At 39.9% G+C, this 16979-nt stretch overlaps 1 protein-coding gene across 2 annotated transcripts in view; it reads left to right on the forward strand.

Moving 5' to 3' along the window:
* The first annotated feature begins 2324 nt into the window (after positions 1–2324).
* mecp2 (methyl CpG binding protein 2) overlaps positions 2325–16979 on the forward strand; it is a 31684-nt gene continuing 17029 nt past the window's right edge. The window contains exons 1-2 of one of the 2 annotated variants that reach the window (XM_040022644.1): positions 2401–2484; positions 5272–5521. In XM_040022644.1, the coding sequence (XP_039878578.1) occupies positions 5490–5521 (32 nt within the window). In that variant the 5' untranslated portion in view covers positions 2401–2484; positions 5272–5489. Of the gene's footprint in view, positions 2485–5271; positions 5522–16979 lie in introns of both variants that reach the window. The other variant, XM_040022643.1, reaches the window with a different exon arrangement.

Here is a 16979-nt window from a genome sequence, read left to right on the forward strand (position 1 = left end):
AACTGTTATTATTAATACCACATACAGCTAGAATAACAGCATGAAGTAGAACCGTGAAACCGAAGGACTGGGTCACGTCTCGGCGAAAAACAGAGAAGCTCGGTAGTTTTGCTGACCTCAGTGGAGATATTTGAAAAAATTCCAGGTTTAAGAATCTGGTTTTGTCATCAGATTAATAATCCGTCAGGTATGAGACTGCATAAAGATCGCTGGGATTCATGTTCACCCTGTGCAGCTGGGCTCTCATATCTAAGGATTTTTCTTGATTGTTTTTTAAAGGTACTTTCTATAAACTACAGTTACACAGTTTATTCTTTTCATGACACTGGTGAACTGAAATGCTTAATTGCATGAAAAAAGTAAAAAAAATAAAAATAAAAAATAGGGGTGATAGATTTTGTTTTCCGGTCTTCGTTGCCTTTATGTGGCTGTCTTGACTCGACCTAAAGGACATTGAGACAAATTCTAAAAATTAGCATGAATTAATTTTTGTGGGTCCCCTCCAATGCTGAGGTCCCTACATAATTGTCATTTCAGTCCACTGCCGCCTCATTGCAGGAAGGTTGTGGGTTTGAATTCAGTCTGGGGCTTTTCTGTATGGAGTTTGCTTGTTCTCCCCATGTACGTATGGGTTCTCTCCAGATGCTCCCGCTTCCTCCCACAGCCCAAAGGCATGCATTGAGTTTGGTTAACTGTTGATTCTAAATTGACTGTGTGATCATGAGCATAAACGGTTGTCTGGCTCTCTGAGTTACCTCTTTGACAGATTGGTAAAAAAGACTAAAAAATGTGCCACCATTACGCCACCCACTGCTGAAAGCCAAACAGAGTGTTTTTGCCATCTTAGTGTTTTGAAACTGGACATGACGTATGAGGCGTGGATATGACTGTGAAAGTGAGCGTGCCACGGGGTCATTAGTCAATGAGAATACCCTGGATTTTCCTCCTTTCTGACTCTGATATTGTCCATGTTAAAGACAAAATCTGCAATGTTCATAATTACCACCAGGGGGCGACTAAAGTGGAAGCACATTGTGAAAAAAATGTCCCTATGATTCCCCGCTCTGTGACCTCAGTGAATGATTTCATTGACTTTATGGGCTTCACCACTAGTTTCATGTTATACTACATAAATGGGTGACGTTGCACAGTTGGCTTGCCCACCAAAAACGCTCATTGGCCCCCCTGTGGTCATCCTGTGCGGGTGCCATGGTGTTTTTAGCCCACAGGGCCCACAGGGCCCCCATGACGGTTTTCTGTGGGTCAACCCATAGTGTGTTTGCCCACAGAAAACCCACAGAGGGACCCCAACAGGCAAAACTGTTGTTTATCCTGTGTAGGTCCGCACAGGCAAGAAGTAAAAGATATCAGAGAATGTCCGATTTTCATATTTTCAAGTCAGGCTTATTTGTTTGATAGGATTTGAGTTTATTGTTGTTGGGTTTTTTCACCCCTTTGAGAGCAAGTGGATCCACAGTGAAGTGGTTTACATTCATTTATACATGCAGTCACTGTTGGTGCACTGTAGAATTTTGCTGTCCTTGAAAGCTCTTCATCCTGCAGCTACATCACTTTGGCTGAAATATGTTAAATGTTTTTTTTATAAAAACTGGAAAAAATCTAATTCAGACTCAGAGGGAACACTAATAAGTTTTTACAGATGTGGCAGTTTTTTTTATCATTTATTTTAATTCCTTGAAAACAACTGGACTTGCCTAATTTTGAGTATCTTTTTTTTAAATGGTAAATGGTCTGTATTTCTATAGCGCTTTTACTAGTCCCTAAGGACCCCAAAGCGCTTTACACGTTCAGTCATCCACACATTCAAGCACCCATTCACACACTGGTGATGGCAAGCTACATTGTAGCCACAGCCAATAATATATATTGGGTTGGACCTTGGGATGGGGATTGGTTATAAGTTGTTTAGTAGTTTCCAAAACAGCTTCACAATTGTTAATGGCTGGAACTGTATTGATTTATACCTTTATATCGCTTGTTTTGTCGAGGCTGATAGGTCAAACTACATGTGAATGAAGTGGAATTTATGGCTCAGCAGAGGGAATGCGTTCACAGGCCGCTGGCAGCTCGAGGATGGCCCGTCTACCTACAGCACGCTCTGTTATAGATAGAGGCAGCACACAAAATATGTGGTACAGCTGGCCTGTGGGTCACTTTCACTCTTTGTTGGTTCGTCAGCTGTTGTTGGTCTGTCTGCCAGCCCAGGAAAAGGGCAAAGTTACAAAGAGCTGAAATGAAATCAAGTTTTAAAAATAATAAAAAGTGTCCACTGCAGACACTGTCTGTGCTTTTCATGCTTTATTTTTGAGCTTCAGTGTTTGCTTTGTGTGTCTCCAGTTCCTGGTGAATGCCGCTGTTGCTCTCTTCCCTCTTCCAGCCCACTTATCAACCAATCAGGATTTGGCAGATCCAACGCCTACGGATAGTGGAGATTTTGGAGAACTGCACAGGAGCGCATCTGTGGTGAGTGAAAACCCCTCTCAGTTCAAACGGAAATGTGTACGCAGACTGACACATTTCCAGGACATAAATTATACTTAAGGAAGCGGCTAAAATTTGCTTTTTTTTAATATTCATTGAAAAATTAAGAGTCACACTCCATACCAGTTGGCGGTGGTAATGTGCCCTGGATTGTGGTGGCCAGGTAGTCAGCCCACTGGGTCTCAGTCTGAAATGTGGGGCACACCTGGGTCCACACCGTGGGTATGCTGCAGACCCACAGTGGGGTCCAGGTGTGCCCTCATTTTATGCTAGTACTTGCTACAGTGGGCTGCCAATAATGGACTGTGTGGGTCTATCCACAGTGCAGCCAGATTGCCGGGCATTGTGTTTGTGTTTGGCTCTTCTGCAGGTAATCTGGTTTTAATGTGTGCTAAACAAGCCTCCAAAAAAACTTTTACTCTTAACAACTTTCACTTCATTTTTAAATAAAGGGTTAAGATGGGTCACTGTGGCAGCAACAGGGTATTCAAGACAGTCTTTTCCCCCAGCAAGTTTTCCAGTTCCTCCAGAGTCATTCCAAGACAATTGTTGGCCCAGATAAGACATATTATCTCCAGAGTGTGTCCCCTGGGTTCTACTTCCAGCCCATGTCTGACAGGCACCCTCATCAGATCCCCAAACCATCTCTGCTGGCTCCTTTCAACTTTAAGGTAGCAGCTCTACTCCAAGCTCCCACCAGATGTCACGTCTAAGGCTAAGCCCAGACACTCAAATCAAATCAAGTTTTTATTGTCACACCACATGTGCTGGTACACCAGTACAGCACATACGAGTGAAATTCTTGTGTGCAAGATTCACAAGCAACAGAGGTATGCAAAATAAAAATAACATAAGAACAAAGCAAAATATATAAATAGAAATATGAGAATTATAAGAATAAATATGTGTACAAATATAAGAATGCATGCACATTACTAAATATGTATACCAAATATGTGTGTGTGTGCGTGTGTGTGTATACATATATATAATAAAATACAATAAAATAAAATATACAGAGTTTAGCAGTTGGATATTGTGCAAAAGAAATGGCCTATATGTACAGTATGGAGTGCATAATGTCAAAGTTCCGGTAAGTGAAGGTGAGGTGTCTATGAAGTGTTCAGCAGTCTGATGGCCTGATGGAAAAAGCTGTCTCTCAGTCTGCTGGTTTGGGGCCGGATACTGCTATACCTCCTGCCTGATGGAAGTAGTTTGAACAGTTTATGTCTGGGGTGACTGGAGTCCTTGATGTTCCTCCCCGCTTTCCTCAGGCACCGCTTCCTGTAGATGTCCTGGAGGGAGGGAATCTCACATCCAATTATCCTTTCGGCACACTGCACCACTCTCTGAAGACCTTTGCAGTTGTAAGCAGCGCTGTTGCCATACCAGGTGGTGATGCATCCAGTGAGGATGCTCTCAATGGCACAGCGGTAGAAGGTCCTGAGGATGCGGGGGCTCATGCCAAATCGTTTTTAGTCTCCTGAGAAAGAAGAGGCGCTGCTGCGCCTTCTTCACTGTTTTGTTTATGTGTACTGACCTGTACTGACCATGTGAGATCCTCTGCTAGATGTACACCTAGGAAACGGAAGCTGTTCACTCTCTCCACAGCAGCGCTGTTGATGGTGATTTGGGGGGGCCTTCTCTGAACTCTGTGGTGAAAACTAATTTCAGCTTCTTTTATCTGTGATGTAATTCTTTTCGTCATAACCTCATCACTATAGGTGAGGATTGGAACGTAGATCGAACCGTTCAGGGATACTTCAGCGTTCTCATTCTAGTGCACTTTGAGGAACATCCCAAGCCCAGGTCAAAAACTATCCTCCATGGCTGCAAACAGTCTGAGAAACTCTCTGTTTTCCTTCCTGAGTGGCTCCTTCAGGCTAACCAAAGGTTCTTCTGTCTCAAACTTCTCCAACATCCACACTTTTGCTTATTAACCAGTCAAACTCTCAGCTCTTCTAGCCTTCCAGTGCCTTTCCAGTGTTTCAGGAATCCAACAGATCAACTAAGCCAGTGGTCCCCAACCTTTTTTGCGCCACGGACCGGTTTATGCCCGACAATATTTTCACGGACCGGCCTTTAAGGTGTCGTGGATAAATACAACAAAATAAAACTAGTACCGAAAAAAAGATTTATTCATAACACACATGAAAAGACCCAGGAAAACCGAGTTAACGATAAAAACGATAACAAAATAATGCTGAAAACCGATAAAAACCCTGAAAACCATACATTTCACACCTGAGCCTCAACTCTCGCGGCCCGGTACCAAACGACTCACGGACCGGTACCGGTCCGAGGCCCGGGGGTTGGGGACCGCTGAACTAAGCCCAAAGGCCTCCTTCTTTAACCTGACAGCTTCTTTCACTGTCAGCATCCACCAGAAAGTCCTTAGATTTCTGACACAACAGGCACTGACCTAACTTCTGGAAAAAAGCTCCTTCTAAAGTGGAGACCTTAAGCATGCCTCCCTGTCTTCTGTTGCAATAGAAATTCTTCTGGAGGCGTGAGTTAAAGTGTAGATGTGTGTCAGAAAATATTTACATAAAATAAAGTGTAATAAAAAACATTATGAGACATTTTATAAAAGTTTAAGATTTGGCGTATTTATTGTTTTGAACCATTTTAACAGTGTATCTTGTAAACAGTTACATATTTAATACTTACTTTAAATACTTTAAAATGTATTGTTTTAATTTTATATCGGTTTTGCATATATTTTTTGCGTTACTGACGCTGATATTTTGACGTTTGTTATTTTTACAGATATATTCAAAGCGGTACTAGAACGTCTCACTTTGACCGTCTTCTCGCGGGACTACACCGCCCCTGCACCGTGCTGTTGACCCCATGTCGGAGCAAATCTCGCGGTGTTGGCGGTTGACGGCGGTTGGAGATGGAGTCCGAGGGGGCGGGGTGCAGCAGGAGGGAGCAGAGATGTTTGGAGCTTTTTTTTTAATATAAAATTATTTATTTAAATAAAAATGGCCGCCGTGGAGAGCGGAGAGGAGAGACTGTAAGTGGCTTTTTACATTTATCCTCCCTTACCGTGCCACCGCTACCGTGGCTCCGACGGCTGAGAGCCATTTCTGTCGTTTGTTTTATCGAAGTGAAAGTGCGTTGATTTTTACCCCGGCCTGTCGCGGCGGAGCGGGGTTAGCAGGAATACGTCACCAACTTACTGCTCAGTCTGTACTTTAGCTGCGGAGCGGAGCTTAGCCTTAGCTTAGCCCGTCCTCCGCGCACTACCGGGCCGCTCCGACTTTACCACAACTCTCCTGGAAGTCAGGCCGGGGAGTTGTCACAAATATCCCAGCCGCGGCTTAGCGGCGACGGTGCACCCCTCCTCCCGCGCTCCGTCTGACAGGCAGGAGCTAACGGTTGCTAGCTGGTTAGCAAACAGTGTTCTCATGAGAGGAGGGTCCGGCTGTTCACACTGCTCATCACTAACCCGGGTTAACCCCGCTCACCAGTAACCTGGGCTAACCTCCCTCACTGCACTCGCAGCCTCCACCCACCCACCTACCCAAAGCGGGCTGAAACAGGTCATTACCCTGTTAGCGGCCAGCTGCCTTAGTGCCGCTGAGCCACATAGACACAGAGTGTCTGCCACTTTTTGCACATGTTTATAACTGCAGAACGGGAGTAGAACCCATCACCCTGTGCGTGCGTGTGTTTGTGTGTCCTAGTTTCTTCAGCAGCTCACTTCCTGTTCCACCTGCAGCTTCAGCAGCACCAACACTCACTGAAGCGTTTGTCTCTCAACAGCATCACTGCCATCATGCACTAAATGTACACACACATTGTACAATGGCAGAATTTATCAAAATAAAAACACATCGGTTTCCTACTCATCCAGGGGTGTGTCTAAAAGTTTGGGGGTTGGGTGCCATGCCCACCCCCCTTGAAGAAAAACCAAAAACATTCACAGGGCAAAACTGAAGCCCAGGAAGAGATGCTACAAGCTGCTGTTCCTCCAATGGCCACTTGAGGCTGTCCAAAAATGAGGCCATCTCCTTAGAGTCCAGTGTTAAAATGCCAAACTTTACAGCATTCAAAATCATATTTAGACTTTGGTACAAAATACATTGTAGACTATTATGGATAGTATCTCCTGTCATAACAACTCATGAGTAGGGTGATTTTTTTTATTTTTTTTTTTTTATTTTTTTTTTTTTTAGTAACTGTAGGCTTTTTTTAATAGTCAGTTGTACTAATTAGTACAAATTAGTTGGTGTGGCTCAGATGGTAGAGCAGATCAGCTACTGATTGGAAGGTTGGTGGTTCGATCCTTGGCTTCCCCAGTCTGCATGTCAAATATCATTAGACAAGATACTAACCCCAAGTTGCCCTCCGATGCGTTCATCGGAGTGTGAATGGGTGTGAATGTAGATTAGTTTGCACTTGTGTTTAGAAGTGCTTGTATGAGTGGGTGTGAATGGGTGAATGAGGCATGTTGTATACAGCGCTTTGAATACTCCGGGAGAGCATAAAAGTGCTATATAAGAATCAGTCCATTTACTAATTAGCACATATTAGCACTGGGTGATAAATTGTCACTCTTTTATCTATATAATAGATAAAAGAATAATATAATAATATAATGGCTCACTAAAGTCACCATGGTACCAGTCAAAAAGCTAACATTCGTGCTTCAAAATAGAGAGTCTATGTGCAAATCAAAATACTCAGCTTGTAAAGATGTCATACTCTGCAGTCGATGTACTTGTGTTTGTGGATAAAAATGCGAATTTCTTTGTGTCTCTGAAAATAATTTTTCACTACTGTGTTCTCATATGTACTGATTTATATGGAAGCTCATTCCTGCCAGTGGAAACAAAAAGCCAGGCAAAGGTTTAGTTTTTTTCATCATTAAGAAATATGTGTAACTAATATGAGGCCTGAGTTTGAATCTGCCTTCCTCCTGTTTTTATATATATATATATATATATATATATATATATACACACACACACACACACACACACAGTGGAATCCCGACTTATGAAATTAATTCGTTCCTGAGGGTCTTTCGTAAGTCGAAAATTTTCGTAAGTCGAAGCACCCATCGTGCCTTTTGAGTGAACGATAGGCTAATTGCTAACTGCAACAACAATATGTCGTTCAAGCGGAACAGCTAAGCGCAAGTACGAAAGCCAAGGGGGTTGTCACATGATTTGGAAGGCATTCTGGGCATTGTAGGCATTCTGGGCTCAGCCAATCAGAGCCAGCGGATTTCGTTACGCGGGCATTTTGCCATAACACGGGCAGAAATATTGCTGTTAATTGCCTTCGTAACTTGAAGTTTTCGTTGAACGGGGTATTCGTAAGTCGGGGTTCCACTGTGTGTGTGTGTGTGTGTGTGTATATATATATATATATATATATATATATATATATATATATATATGTGTATATATATATATGTATATATAATATGAAGTGGTTAGGTTTGGGGCTAAAACGGTCACTACTACTCTTAAAGCTCTGTTGTCCTGGTTGCCATGTTGATGTGTTGTTTTGTATGGATAACATACATACTGCGGACACAGAATATACTTCCTATTGAAAGACACTGGTCTCATATTTGCGCTAGCACAAAAAAGTCACTCTCCGTGAACAGACAAATTTCTTTCTCGTGAATGTTTCATGCAAGTGTCCTTTTATTTTGATTTTTTTCTAAAATTATTTTTGACTATGCTGATAACTTTCTAAAACTATCCAGGAAGCTTTTACTTTGAAAATAGCACACATTAATGCATACTTTTAAATTTCCCAAAGTAATTGGAGACACATTTAAAGTGGCCTGGTAAATTTCTGTAATTAACTGGTGACTTTCTTTTTGAACACTTTAATGCTTTATTTCAATATTCCTGTGAGTAACTGGAGTTTTTTATTTTTGAAAATTTTTTTGAAAATTTTTATTGGGAAATCTGACAAACTTCTGGATAAGTTCTATCTTACTTAGGACTTGGCTGTAGGTGTCTGTAGTGAGAGCCTGTGGTTGTCTGGCTCTTTCTGCTTACTCTGGTCACATCAGCTGCCTGTTGAACTGTAATTCACCAATCAGGAAACGGGGCTTGAATAGGCTCTAATTGAATCAGCCAATTGGAATATTCAGTTTGAACTCACCAAATGACACCAATCTGCCAAAAGCTAGACCATTTGAATCAATTAAAGACTAATTTGCTGAATCAGCATCCACACTAATTAAAATCATTCCCATTAAAACGATATACACATATTATTGGTTCAGTAATTGTAGTCCAGTAATGTAATCTGTTTGTTTTTGCATAATGAGAACTTTTCCAATCTGTGCAAGAAATATAATTCATTTGTTAAAGTTGTATAATGAGAAATGCCAGTCTGGGAGTATTTCTTACTTGTGCTAATGAAATAATTTACTGACATCCATATATGTGGACCGGCTTTGTAGGATTTTATATTACTGTCATAACAAAAGAACCAGCGTGAAAGTAAAGTTCACATTCAAGATAAACTTTAAATAAATCCCGGATCAACAAAGCCTTGAATGTTCACCCACAGTAGCAGAGGAAAAAAAGGGTCTTAAATAAAGTATTAAAATATTGAATGCGTACTTTGATGAATGAGTCACGGGATAAATACTTGAATCACTACAGTCATGGCATTTTACTGGTTGCAGCTGTAGTGCAACCAAAACTATGTGTGTCTTAAGAATTGTGTTCAGTGTTTAGGGATTTTTAGGGATTTAAGTTATTTATTTGACTTACATCTTAAATTTTACAGCTGCAGCTAATGTTTTGAAAGGAGCTCTTAAGGGGGGCCAGTGCCACCCCATGCCCCGTCTCTGGACACACCCCTGGGTCTGAAGGCCCTCCAGGAAATTCTGAGGTTATGCACTTCACTTCCTGCAGTCTGATGTTTTCTGCATCGAATTATGATGAAAAACACAGATGAATGCTTGACATCAGTTCAACTATCAGACATTCTGTGGCATTTTAAAATAATTATTCTCAACTTTTCACATTTATTATGATCCCTGCTGAGTCAGCACACATGTTTGGATGTTTTTTGTTGTCTTTTGTGTCCAACTGTTTTCAAATGTGAGAGTGAAAGTGCAACAAGGTGATAATTTTGTCTGATTTCAGGCTGCTTTTCTGTTAGCTCTCTATATTTGGTGAGTTCACCATTTCATAGTGATGTGTGAATGTATAGTGACTTTTTATACAGCCTATTTATGCACTTGAAGTATCTCAAAATAACAACCAGTGTTAGATGTTCATGGTGTAATTACTAATTTAAGGAAAATACTGCTGTATGATATAGGGCTGGGCCATATTATACCTTTCACGGTAATACCAGTACAATTTTAGGCAATGTTAAAAAAATGAAATATCACGATAGAATATGGGTAAAACGTGCATGCGCAGTGCCTTGGTTTTCATACGCACATTGTACAAAAAACATGGCGGCAGCGGAGAATGAGAAGGGCGAAAGCGGATCGTTGAGTGAAACAGATGAACCAGAATTGGTTTGTAACTAGCATGGTGACAAGACGCTGACTCAACAAACAATCGGCGTAGCTTTAAATAGCTGCACGCCTTATGACAAAAGCAGCAAACACTAGGGGGAACTAACTAATGAACTAAACTAATATAAACAGCTGCTTGTTTAAGTGAAAATAAATTGATGGGGTTTTTTGCACTAATAAAGTTGTGGTATCGTCAGTTATATCGTTATCGCAAATTTTCAAATATATATCGTGATAAATATTTTTGGCCATATTTTCCTGCCCTAGTATGATATCATTTATGACAGAAATACACCTGGATATATATTAATCTAGCTAATGTTGATCTGTCATGTTGTGACAGCATAATTAAAATGACCAGAGCAACTTTCGATACAGGGAGTAAGAGGAGTGAATCAGTGGATAATTTCAGACACAACCTGTGGGTCACTCCATGTCAGTTTACCAGGTGCCTCCCACCTGACCATCTCAGAGATTCCTGAAGAAGTTCCAGTGGAAATATTCATGTCTTAATAGGAGTTATGCAACATTCCCAACCCCTACTGTATTAGTTTTCTCAAAAGCAAAAAACAACAACAACAACAAAAAAAAACTGTTTAATGGCATATTCATAGCATATTTATAGAGACATGTCATGACATGTCTCTATAAATATGGACTCTCGGGAGTGGAGCTCAGGTTAACGTAGAAAGATTCGTTATGTGATCTCTGACAGCAGATTTGGAGGCCTGTGGAAACCACAGGTTTGGAGGTAGGGGACTGATTTTAGTTCAGAGCTTCTCATATACAAGGCACATAATGTTCTTTAAATTGCTTCAAATCAGATGAATGTTTTCACAAGTATTAAAGCCTGAAAAGGAAGAAAGCAAAACCAAAAAACTCCAACGTATTTTCATTCAGCTTCAGTATGATATTCCTCAGCTATGATACCTGGTATCAAATCCAATGTAACAGTTAAACAAAGAGCAAATTTCTGTTAATATTCAAATTTAGAATTTGCTCCTAATACCATATCATCTCAACAAAATATACTGAAATTAATGTGTGTGTGTGTGTGTTTTAGGCCATGTCCACACTGATACGTTTTCATTTGAAAATGCATCTGTTTCTCTCCGTTTTGGCCTGTCGTTCTCACCGAGACGGCGTTTTTGGTCAAGGGAAACTGAACTTTTTGAAGACGCTCTCCAAAGTGGATTAATTTGAAAAGCCGTTTTCGCATCGCTGTGTGGACTGCGAAGATGGAGGCTTTCGAAAACGATGACGCATTTTAGTCATATGATGCAGTCATGTGAAGAATTCAACTAAGATGGCGGACGACATTGTAGAGGAGTCATTTTGTTTGCTCCTAATTTTGACAGTTCTATTAAAGGTTAATGTCAGTTTGTACATGCTCCATATAGCTCCAGATAAAACTGGGCACTTTTCCTCTGCATTTTGCTGCGACTTTTCAAAGAGCTGGAAAGTAAATAAACGGCATATGGAAGTGACGCAAGTCAATCATCTTACGTTTCACGGATGCGCAGTACATTAACAGCCTTTTCAGTGTGGATGAAAACAATTGAAAACGATAGTGTGGACATGGAGCGTTTTTAGACGAAAACGCCTTTTTCAAATTTAACCGGATTAGTGTAGACGTAGCTTTAGTCCCCAGGTTCGTCTCGGGTGCTGGATAGTTGTCTGTGATAAGGGTAATGAATCCGAAAGTATTTGCACCTTTGAGGGTTTGATAACTTTCTTTGCCAATAAAGTTTCCTCCTCTGTTAATTTATTAGAACAACAGTTCATCTCTGAATGCGTCTTTCAACAACCTGAGCATTATAGAGGACATTGTAGGTAGGTTGGTGTCGTGTGGTGGATGGTGGTCTTCAAGTTCAGGAACAGACAACAGGTTCACATTTGGATTCCTGTCTGCTGTTCTGGCTCGATAGACAGCAGACTCAGTGAAATCACACACGCTGAATTAGGCTGGGTGATATGAGGAAAATCTAATATGATATTTTTTGGCTATATCACAATACAATATATATATCGTGATATGTTATTTTTAACTATATAGTGCTTAAAATTGCACTGCTATACTCATTCAAAAGGATCATTCAATATTTTTTTCTTCTTTGAATTGAAATGTTTTGTTTTAACCATTTTTTAACCATCAGTTGCACACAGAGGTTTTTCACAATGACAATACTGTGATAGTAAATCTAAAAATGACTGTAAAATATAAAAATAGTAATATAAAAAAATGTGGTGACCTCAAATTACAGAAACAAAAGTCTAGATAGTGACCATAGAAACGACTGACCAAGACCAGGTATCACAGCTGGTTTATTTAATGTTTTCTTTGGCGTGTGGGGGGACGTTGACATTCAGTGTAAAACATCCTTAATTTTGCAGTGGATGACTTTTCAATAAATAAATTTGTGGTGCTGCTATCTTTTGCAGCAATAATTTTAGGGCATGTTTTGCAAATTGATGCATTTTGTTCAACAATCTCCTTGTGAAATCCAAACGAAAGCGCGTCTTGTTCCCTTCCTCATCTGAAAATCCCGCTGTCGCCATATTTTTCCCTATCTGGTAGTATATAAACACGCATGCTCAGTGCAGTGTGGGTAGCAAACTTTCTGGTTGGGAGGGGAGGACGAATGGTGCATTTGCAGCGTGTGGGAGAAAAAACCTCTGAATTACAGGCAGACAGCTTAATATTTCTATGTCAATTTATTCTCGATGTTTACAATAAAGCCATTTTAGCCGTTGTACGTGAAAAAAACTCGCGATACGCCGAGTATATTCGATACATCGCCCATCCCTACTCTGAATGTCCTTGGAGCTGGCTGATTCTGGTTTCGTATGCCTGTTGAAAAGTCAGTAGGTAGGAGCTGTGTAATACTACTTTAGATTCTTGGAAGAAATACTACCTTTTTTTTTAAATATGCGCACTGTTGGACAAGGGATGATATTAGTTGTTCGTAAAAAAGGTAAAACACTGGCTGTATGAAACGACTCTAAATTCTAGCAATAAAATAGAACATAATCTAGAGTAATGGACTGATATTGAAAACCAGACCTTATTTAGCCTAAATGCTCAATAAAACCACACTGTATGTGATGACTTTCATTCCATGACTTGTCCGGTCAGCTTTTACTTCATGTCGGCCTTCGCTTTTGCCATATGTCATCCAGCCGGTTCTTTTTTGACTCTTGTTATTTTAGCCTATTTGCATTATCTGGACTCAGCATGGTGTCATGTGACGTGTTGACACTCCATTTCCACATACCTCCATACACCTTGCCTCCATTGCCTTTCAAACAGCCTGGTTGCCTCTGGTCCAGATATAGTGCTGTTTTGAAGTGTTGGCATCATGTCAGCATTAACAAACTATTCCCACCAACTGACTGCTGAAGGAACATCCTCGGTCTAGCTGAAGTCATATGATGGGTAGCTTTTCCCATGCTTTTTCCCTTTTCATTAGGCAGTGGCCTGTCTGCACTGGTGGTTTGCTCTGCGTCAGAAAATGATACGTTTTTAACCGTGTCTGCCTTGTGTCTACCGAAGTTAAAATGGAAATATAAACCAAATTTAAAACTATTTGGTTGATGTCAGTTTAGAATTAACAGTAAAGTAAACTAAAAGCATCTGGCCAATTTTAAGAATGTGTTTATTAATGTTAAAAGGAAAAAAGAAACCTCTCAGACGTACATCAGAGTTATCTTTGTAAGCATTTCTGAGCACTGGCTTTAACCAGCAAGAGCAATTGTTAATTTAGGTGCAATTTGTCATTAAACTCACATCTTCCTATTTTCATAGACTAAGAAAAAGATAGTTACCAATGCCTAGTCTCTGCCAGTGCGACACAAAGTGCAATATTTAAGTTAGGTAATGTATTTTACTTTTTTAAACCTAAAAAGACTCTGAAGGGGTTAGTGAAAATATGTGTAAAAAATTATTTATTTATTTTTTTTACCTTTTGTTGTTCAGCTGATATCCGTCTACTTATGTTCACTACAGGCTGACTCATTTATCAGTATGTAAGTGAGGTTAACCAACATTCATTCCAGCTTCTATCAAAAATACCACAGCTTTACTGAGAATAATAATGATGATACTCATTTTAATTGTGAGGATCACAGAGTGTTTCACAGTTTGGATAGAAACAAGACATTTGAGAGTTTTCAGCATACAGTTCATGTAAACAAATATTCATGTTTTTATACAAGTAATTAAAGTAAAATGTGAGTCTTAGCAACATATATAAAGTTAGTAGGGGTAATCCTAGATGCAGGCTAGTGCAGTTCAGTGATGTGACATAATAACCACTGCAAAAAATATGCAAGACTAAATTTAAAAGACTCAACATCAAATAAATACATTTAAAATGGTCTTTAAGGAGAATAAGGGGATCAGATTTTAAAACCTAGTGTCATCGCTATTCACCAATCACAGGGTAGAACAGGTTTTTCTGATGACGGTTTAACTTTTTATCAGGTTATTTTTATTTAGTTTTTTATGTTTCTGAGTTTGTAAACAATAGCCGTTGGATGGAAGAGGACATCTTGGCTTGGATATCCTCCAGCTAAACTGGGGGACCTAAAATATTGGCCTCCAGGGGTTAAGTCAGCAGACTAGCAGATGGATTCCCAGATTGCCCAAAGGGACCTAGAGAACTACTTGGTCCAAAAGCGCTTTTTGTTTTTTGTGTTTACATCGCAGCCTGAAGCCCCATGAAGATCAGACTAATCAGTCAGCTGCTCAGACTTGTCTGTCACATCTGAACTGAGCTTTTGGAGAAACTCTTCCAGCTTCAACACATTAGGATGTGAAATATTAAAGTTCTGATGGTGCTTATAGGTTCTTTGTTGTTGGAAATTAGAAAAGTGTGATTGAGAATTAATGGGAGTTGGATGCTGTGGAGGACCTATGAGGCAAACGAGGAGATGAGGAAGGCCAAACAAGAGGGTTATTGATGTGAAAGAAGACATGCAGGTGGTTGGCGAGACAAAGGAAGAAGCAGAGGAAAGGAAGTGGTAGAATGACAGGAAGACCAAAAAAGATTAGTTTTAAGATTACTCTTGCCTCATCATGGTCTTCGTGGTATCCATTCATTTATAGTTTTCTTCTGCTGTTATTTTCTTCCTGTACCTCCCCCACCTTCTCTCATTACCCAGCTAATACTTTAACACAGTCTCCTAACAGTTTGTGAAATACTTTTGACTTCTATTGATTTGTATGGTCTAATATGTACTGATTTATGTCCATGGTTGTTGAATCTCGGCTATTACAGTTTGTGTTGCTTTCAGAATAGGACTAAGCATTTGAGCACTGAAACAGTACCAAAACAAAGGTTTCACCAAAGTGTTTTTTCAACCTCTCTAGACGTTCTAAAAAAGAAAAGTTTCCATTATAAACACTGTGCATTTTATATCCTTATATCAAATAAAAATATCAAACGTTTGACCTCTTGCTCTTATCTTATTGAGGTGACTGTTAGCCACTTATGCAGTAACCGATTTTAAAATGCTGACATTGTGATAGCCTGCGCATGTTAAGTTCACCATGCAGCAACTGAGTCAGAATTTTCACATGACGGCTTGACAACCTTTCATGTAAAGTTGTTTACATGAAAAAAATAAGAGGTGTTGATAATACTGGTCTGTGTATGAGAGGTCACTGTGTGGCTTTAGTAAGCAAATTAGTTGTCAGTCAAGTGTAGTGTTAAAAATAGACACATGCCTTTAACTTCTTTATTGCAGTGTCGTGACTATCACAACTGTTCAACCTATGGTTTTTGACCAGGGAGACACTGTTGCTGTTTGTCTTTAGTGTTCATGTTTCTGTTGTTCATCTTTCTTCCCCTGAAGGGAGGGACTGTGCAATAGGTTCCATTTGTCTGTCTGTGTGTCTGTTAGCAGTCTAGCATCCAGTTTTCAAGATATCATTTTCAAATTTTGTGTGACAGTAGATATCAATAACAGCTCGAGCTGATTTTATTTTGGTGTGCCTCAGGTCAAGGCCTGGGTAAAAACTTTATTTTACCCTCAATTTTTTTATGGATTGTCTTGTCTTCAAACTTCACAACAGTATACTAGGCGTTGGGGAACATGAGTACCTAGTAGCTAGGCTAAGTATTTGACCCAGGTCAAAGTTTACCTTGGAAAAAAAATTAAAGAAACCATATCGAGTAATATATCATATGAAAGGGGATAGTAAGAGCTGTACAACACCCTTTTAATAGAGTTATGCTCTGTGAGTGCTCATGTTGTTACTTCCTGTTTTATATTGAAGGGTCAATTTTTCCCAGGTGTCTCATGGGCTTCCTTCCCACTTTTGCTGTTTCCCCTCCTTTCTACTTGCCTTCACCTGGTAGTTTCACCTATTTGTTGCTCAATGTTATTGTATTCCACACACTGAGGTTGACCTCCCCTTTGTTAGATTGTCTGTTTCTTTCTTCCTCATGCTCCTCTTTGTGGATTTTTGTTGGACTTTTACTCACTTGACTTTCAGTATTTTGGGATTTTCTTGGCTTAGCCTTTTTGGATGGTGTTCTGTTGTTTACCTACCTGTGCTTCCTGTGCTTTGTTCCTCTCTCCAGCAAATCCTTACTATATTTTTTCGGACCATAAGGCGCACCGGATTATAAAGCGCATTAAGTGTAACTAAACAGTAAGATAAGTCAAACTTGACTCAACTCATTCTTCTTGCTTCCTCTACTTCCGTACCATTGATTCATTAATGTTGAATTCTCTTGCAGCTGCTTTATTCCCATGTTGTTGCAGTATATTAATGACTAATATTGTGGATGGATTATCTCAGTTGTTCTCCTGACTGAAGTTTGGTCCGTTTATAGCATCCTGCCTTGGGATTGCATTTGTTCCTAACCATCAGGAACCCTCACATTAACTTTTATCAAGTGGGAAAAAGTTAGTTTTTGTCCTCCAGCTTCACTGTTTATATTATGCTAACATA

The sequence above is a fragment of the Simochromis diagramma genome, unplaced genomic scaffold (assembly GCF_900408965.1).
Source record: "Simochromis diagramma unplaced genomic scaffold, fSimDia1.1 OVJJ01000308.1, whole genome shotgun sequence".
Classification (NCBI taxonomy): Eukaryota; Metazoa; Chordata; class Actinopteri; order Cichliformes; family Cichlidae; genus Simochromis; species Simochromis diagramma.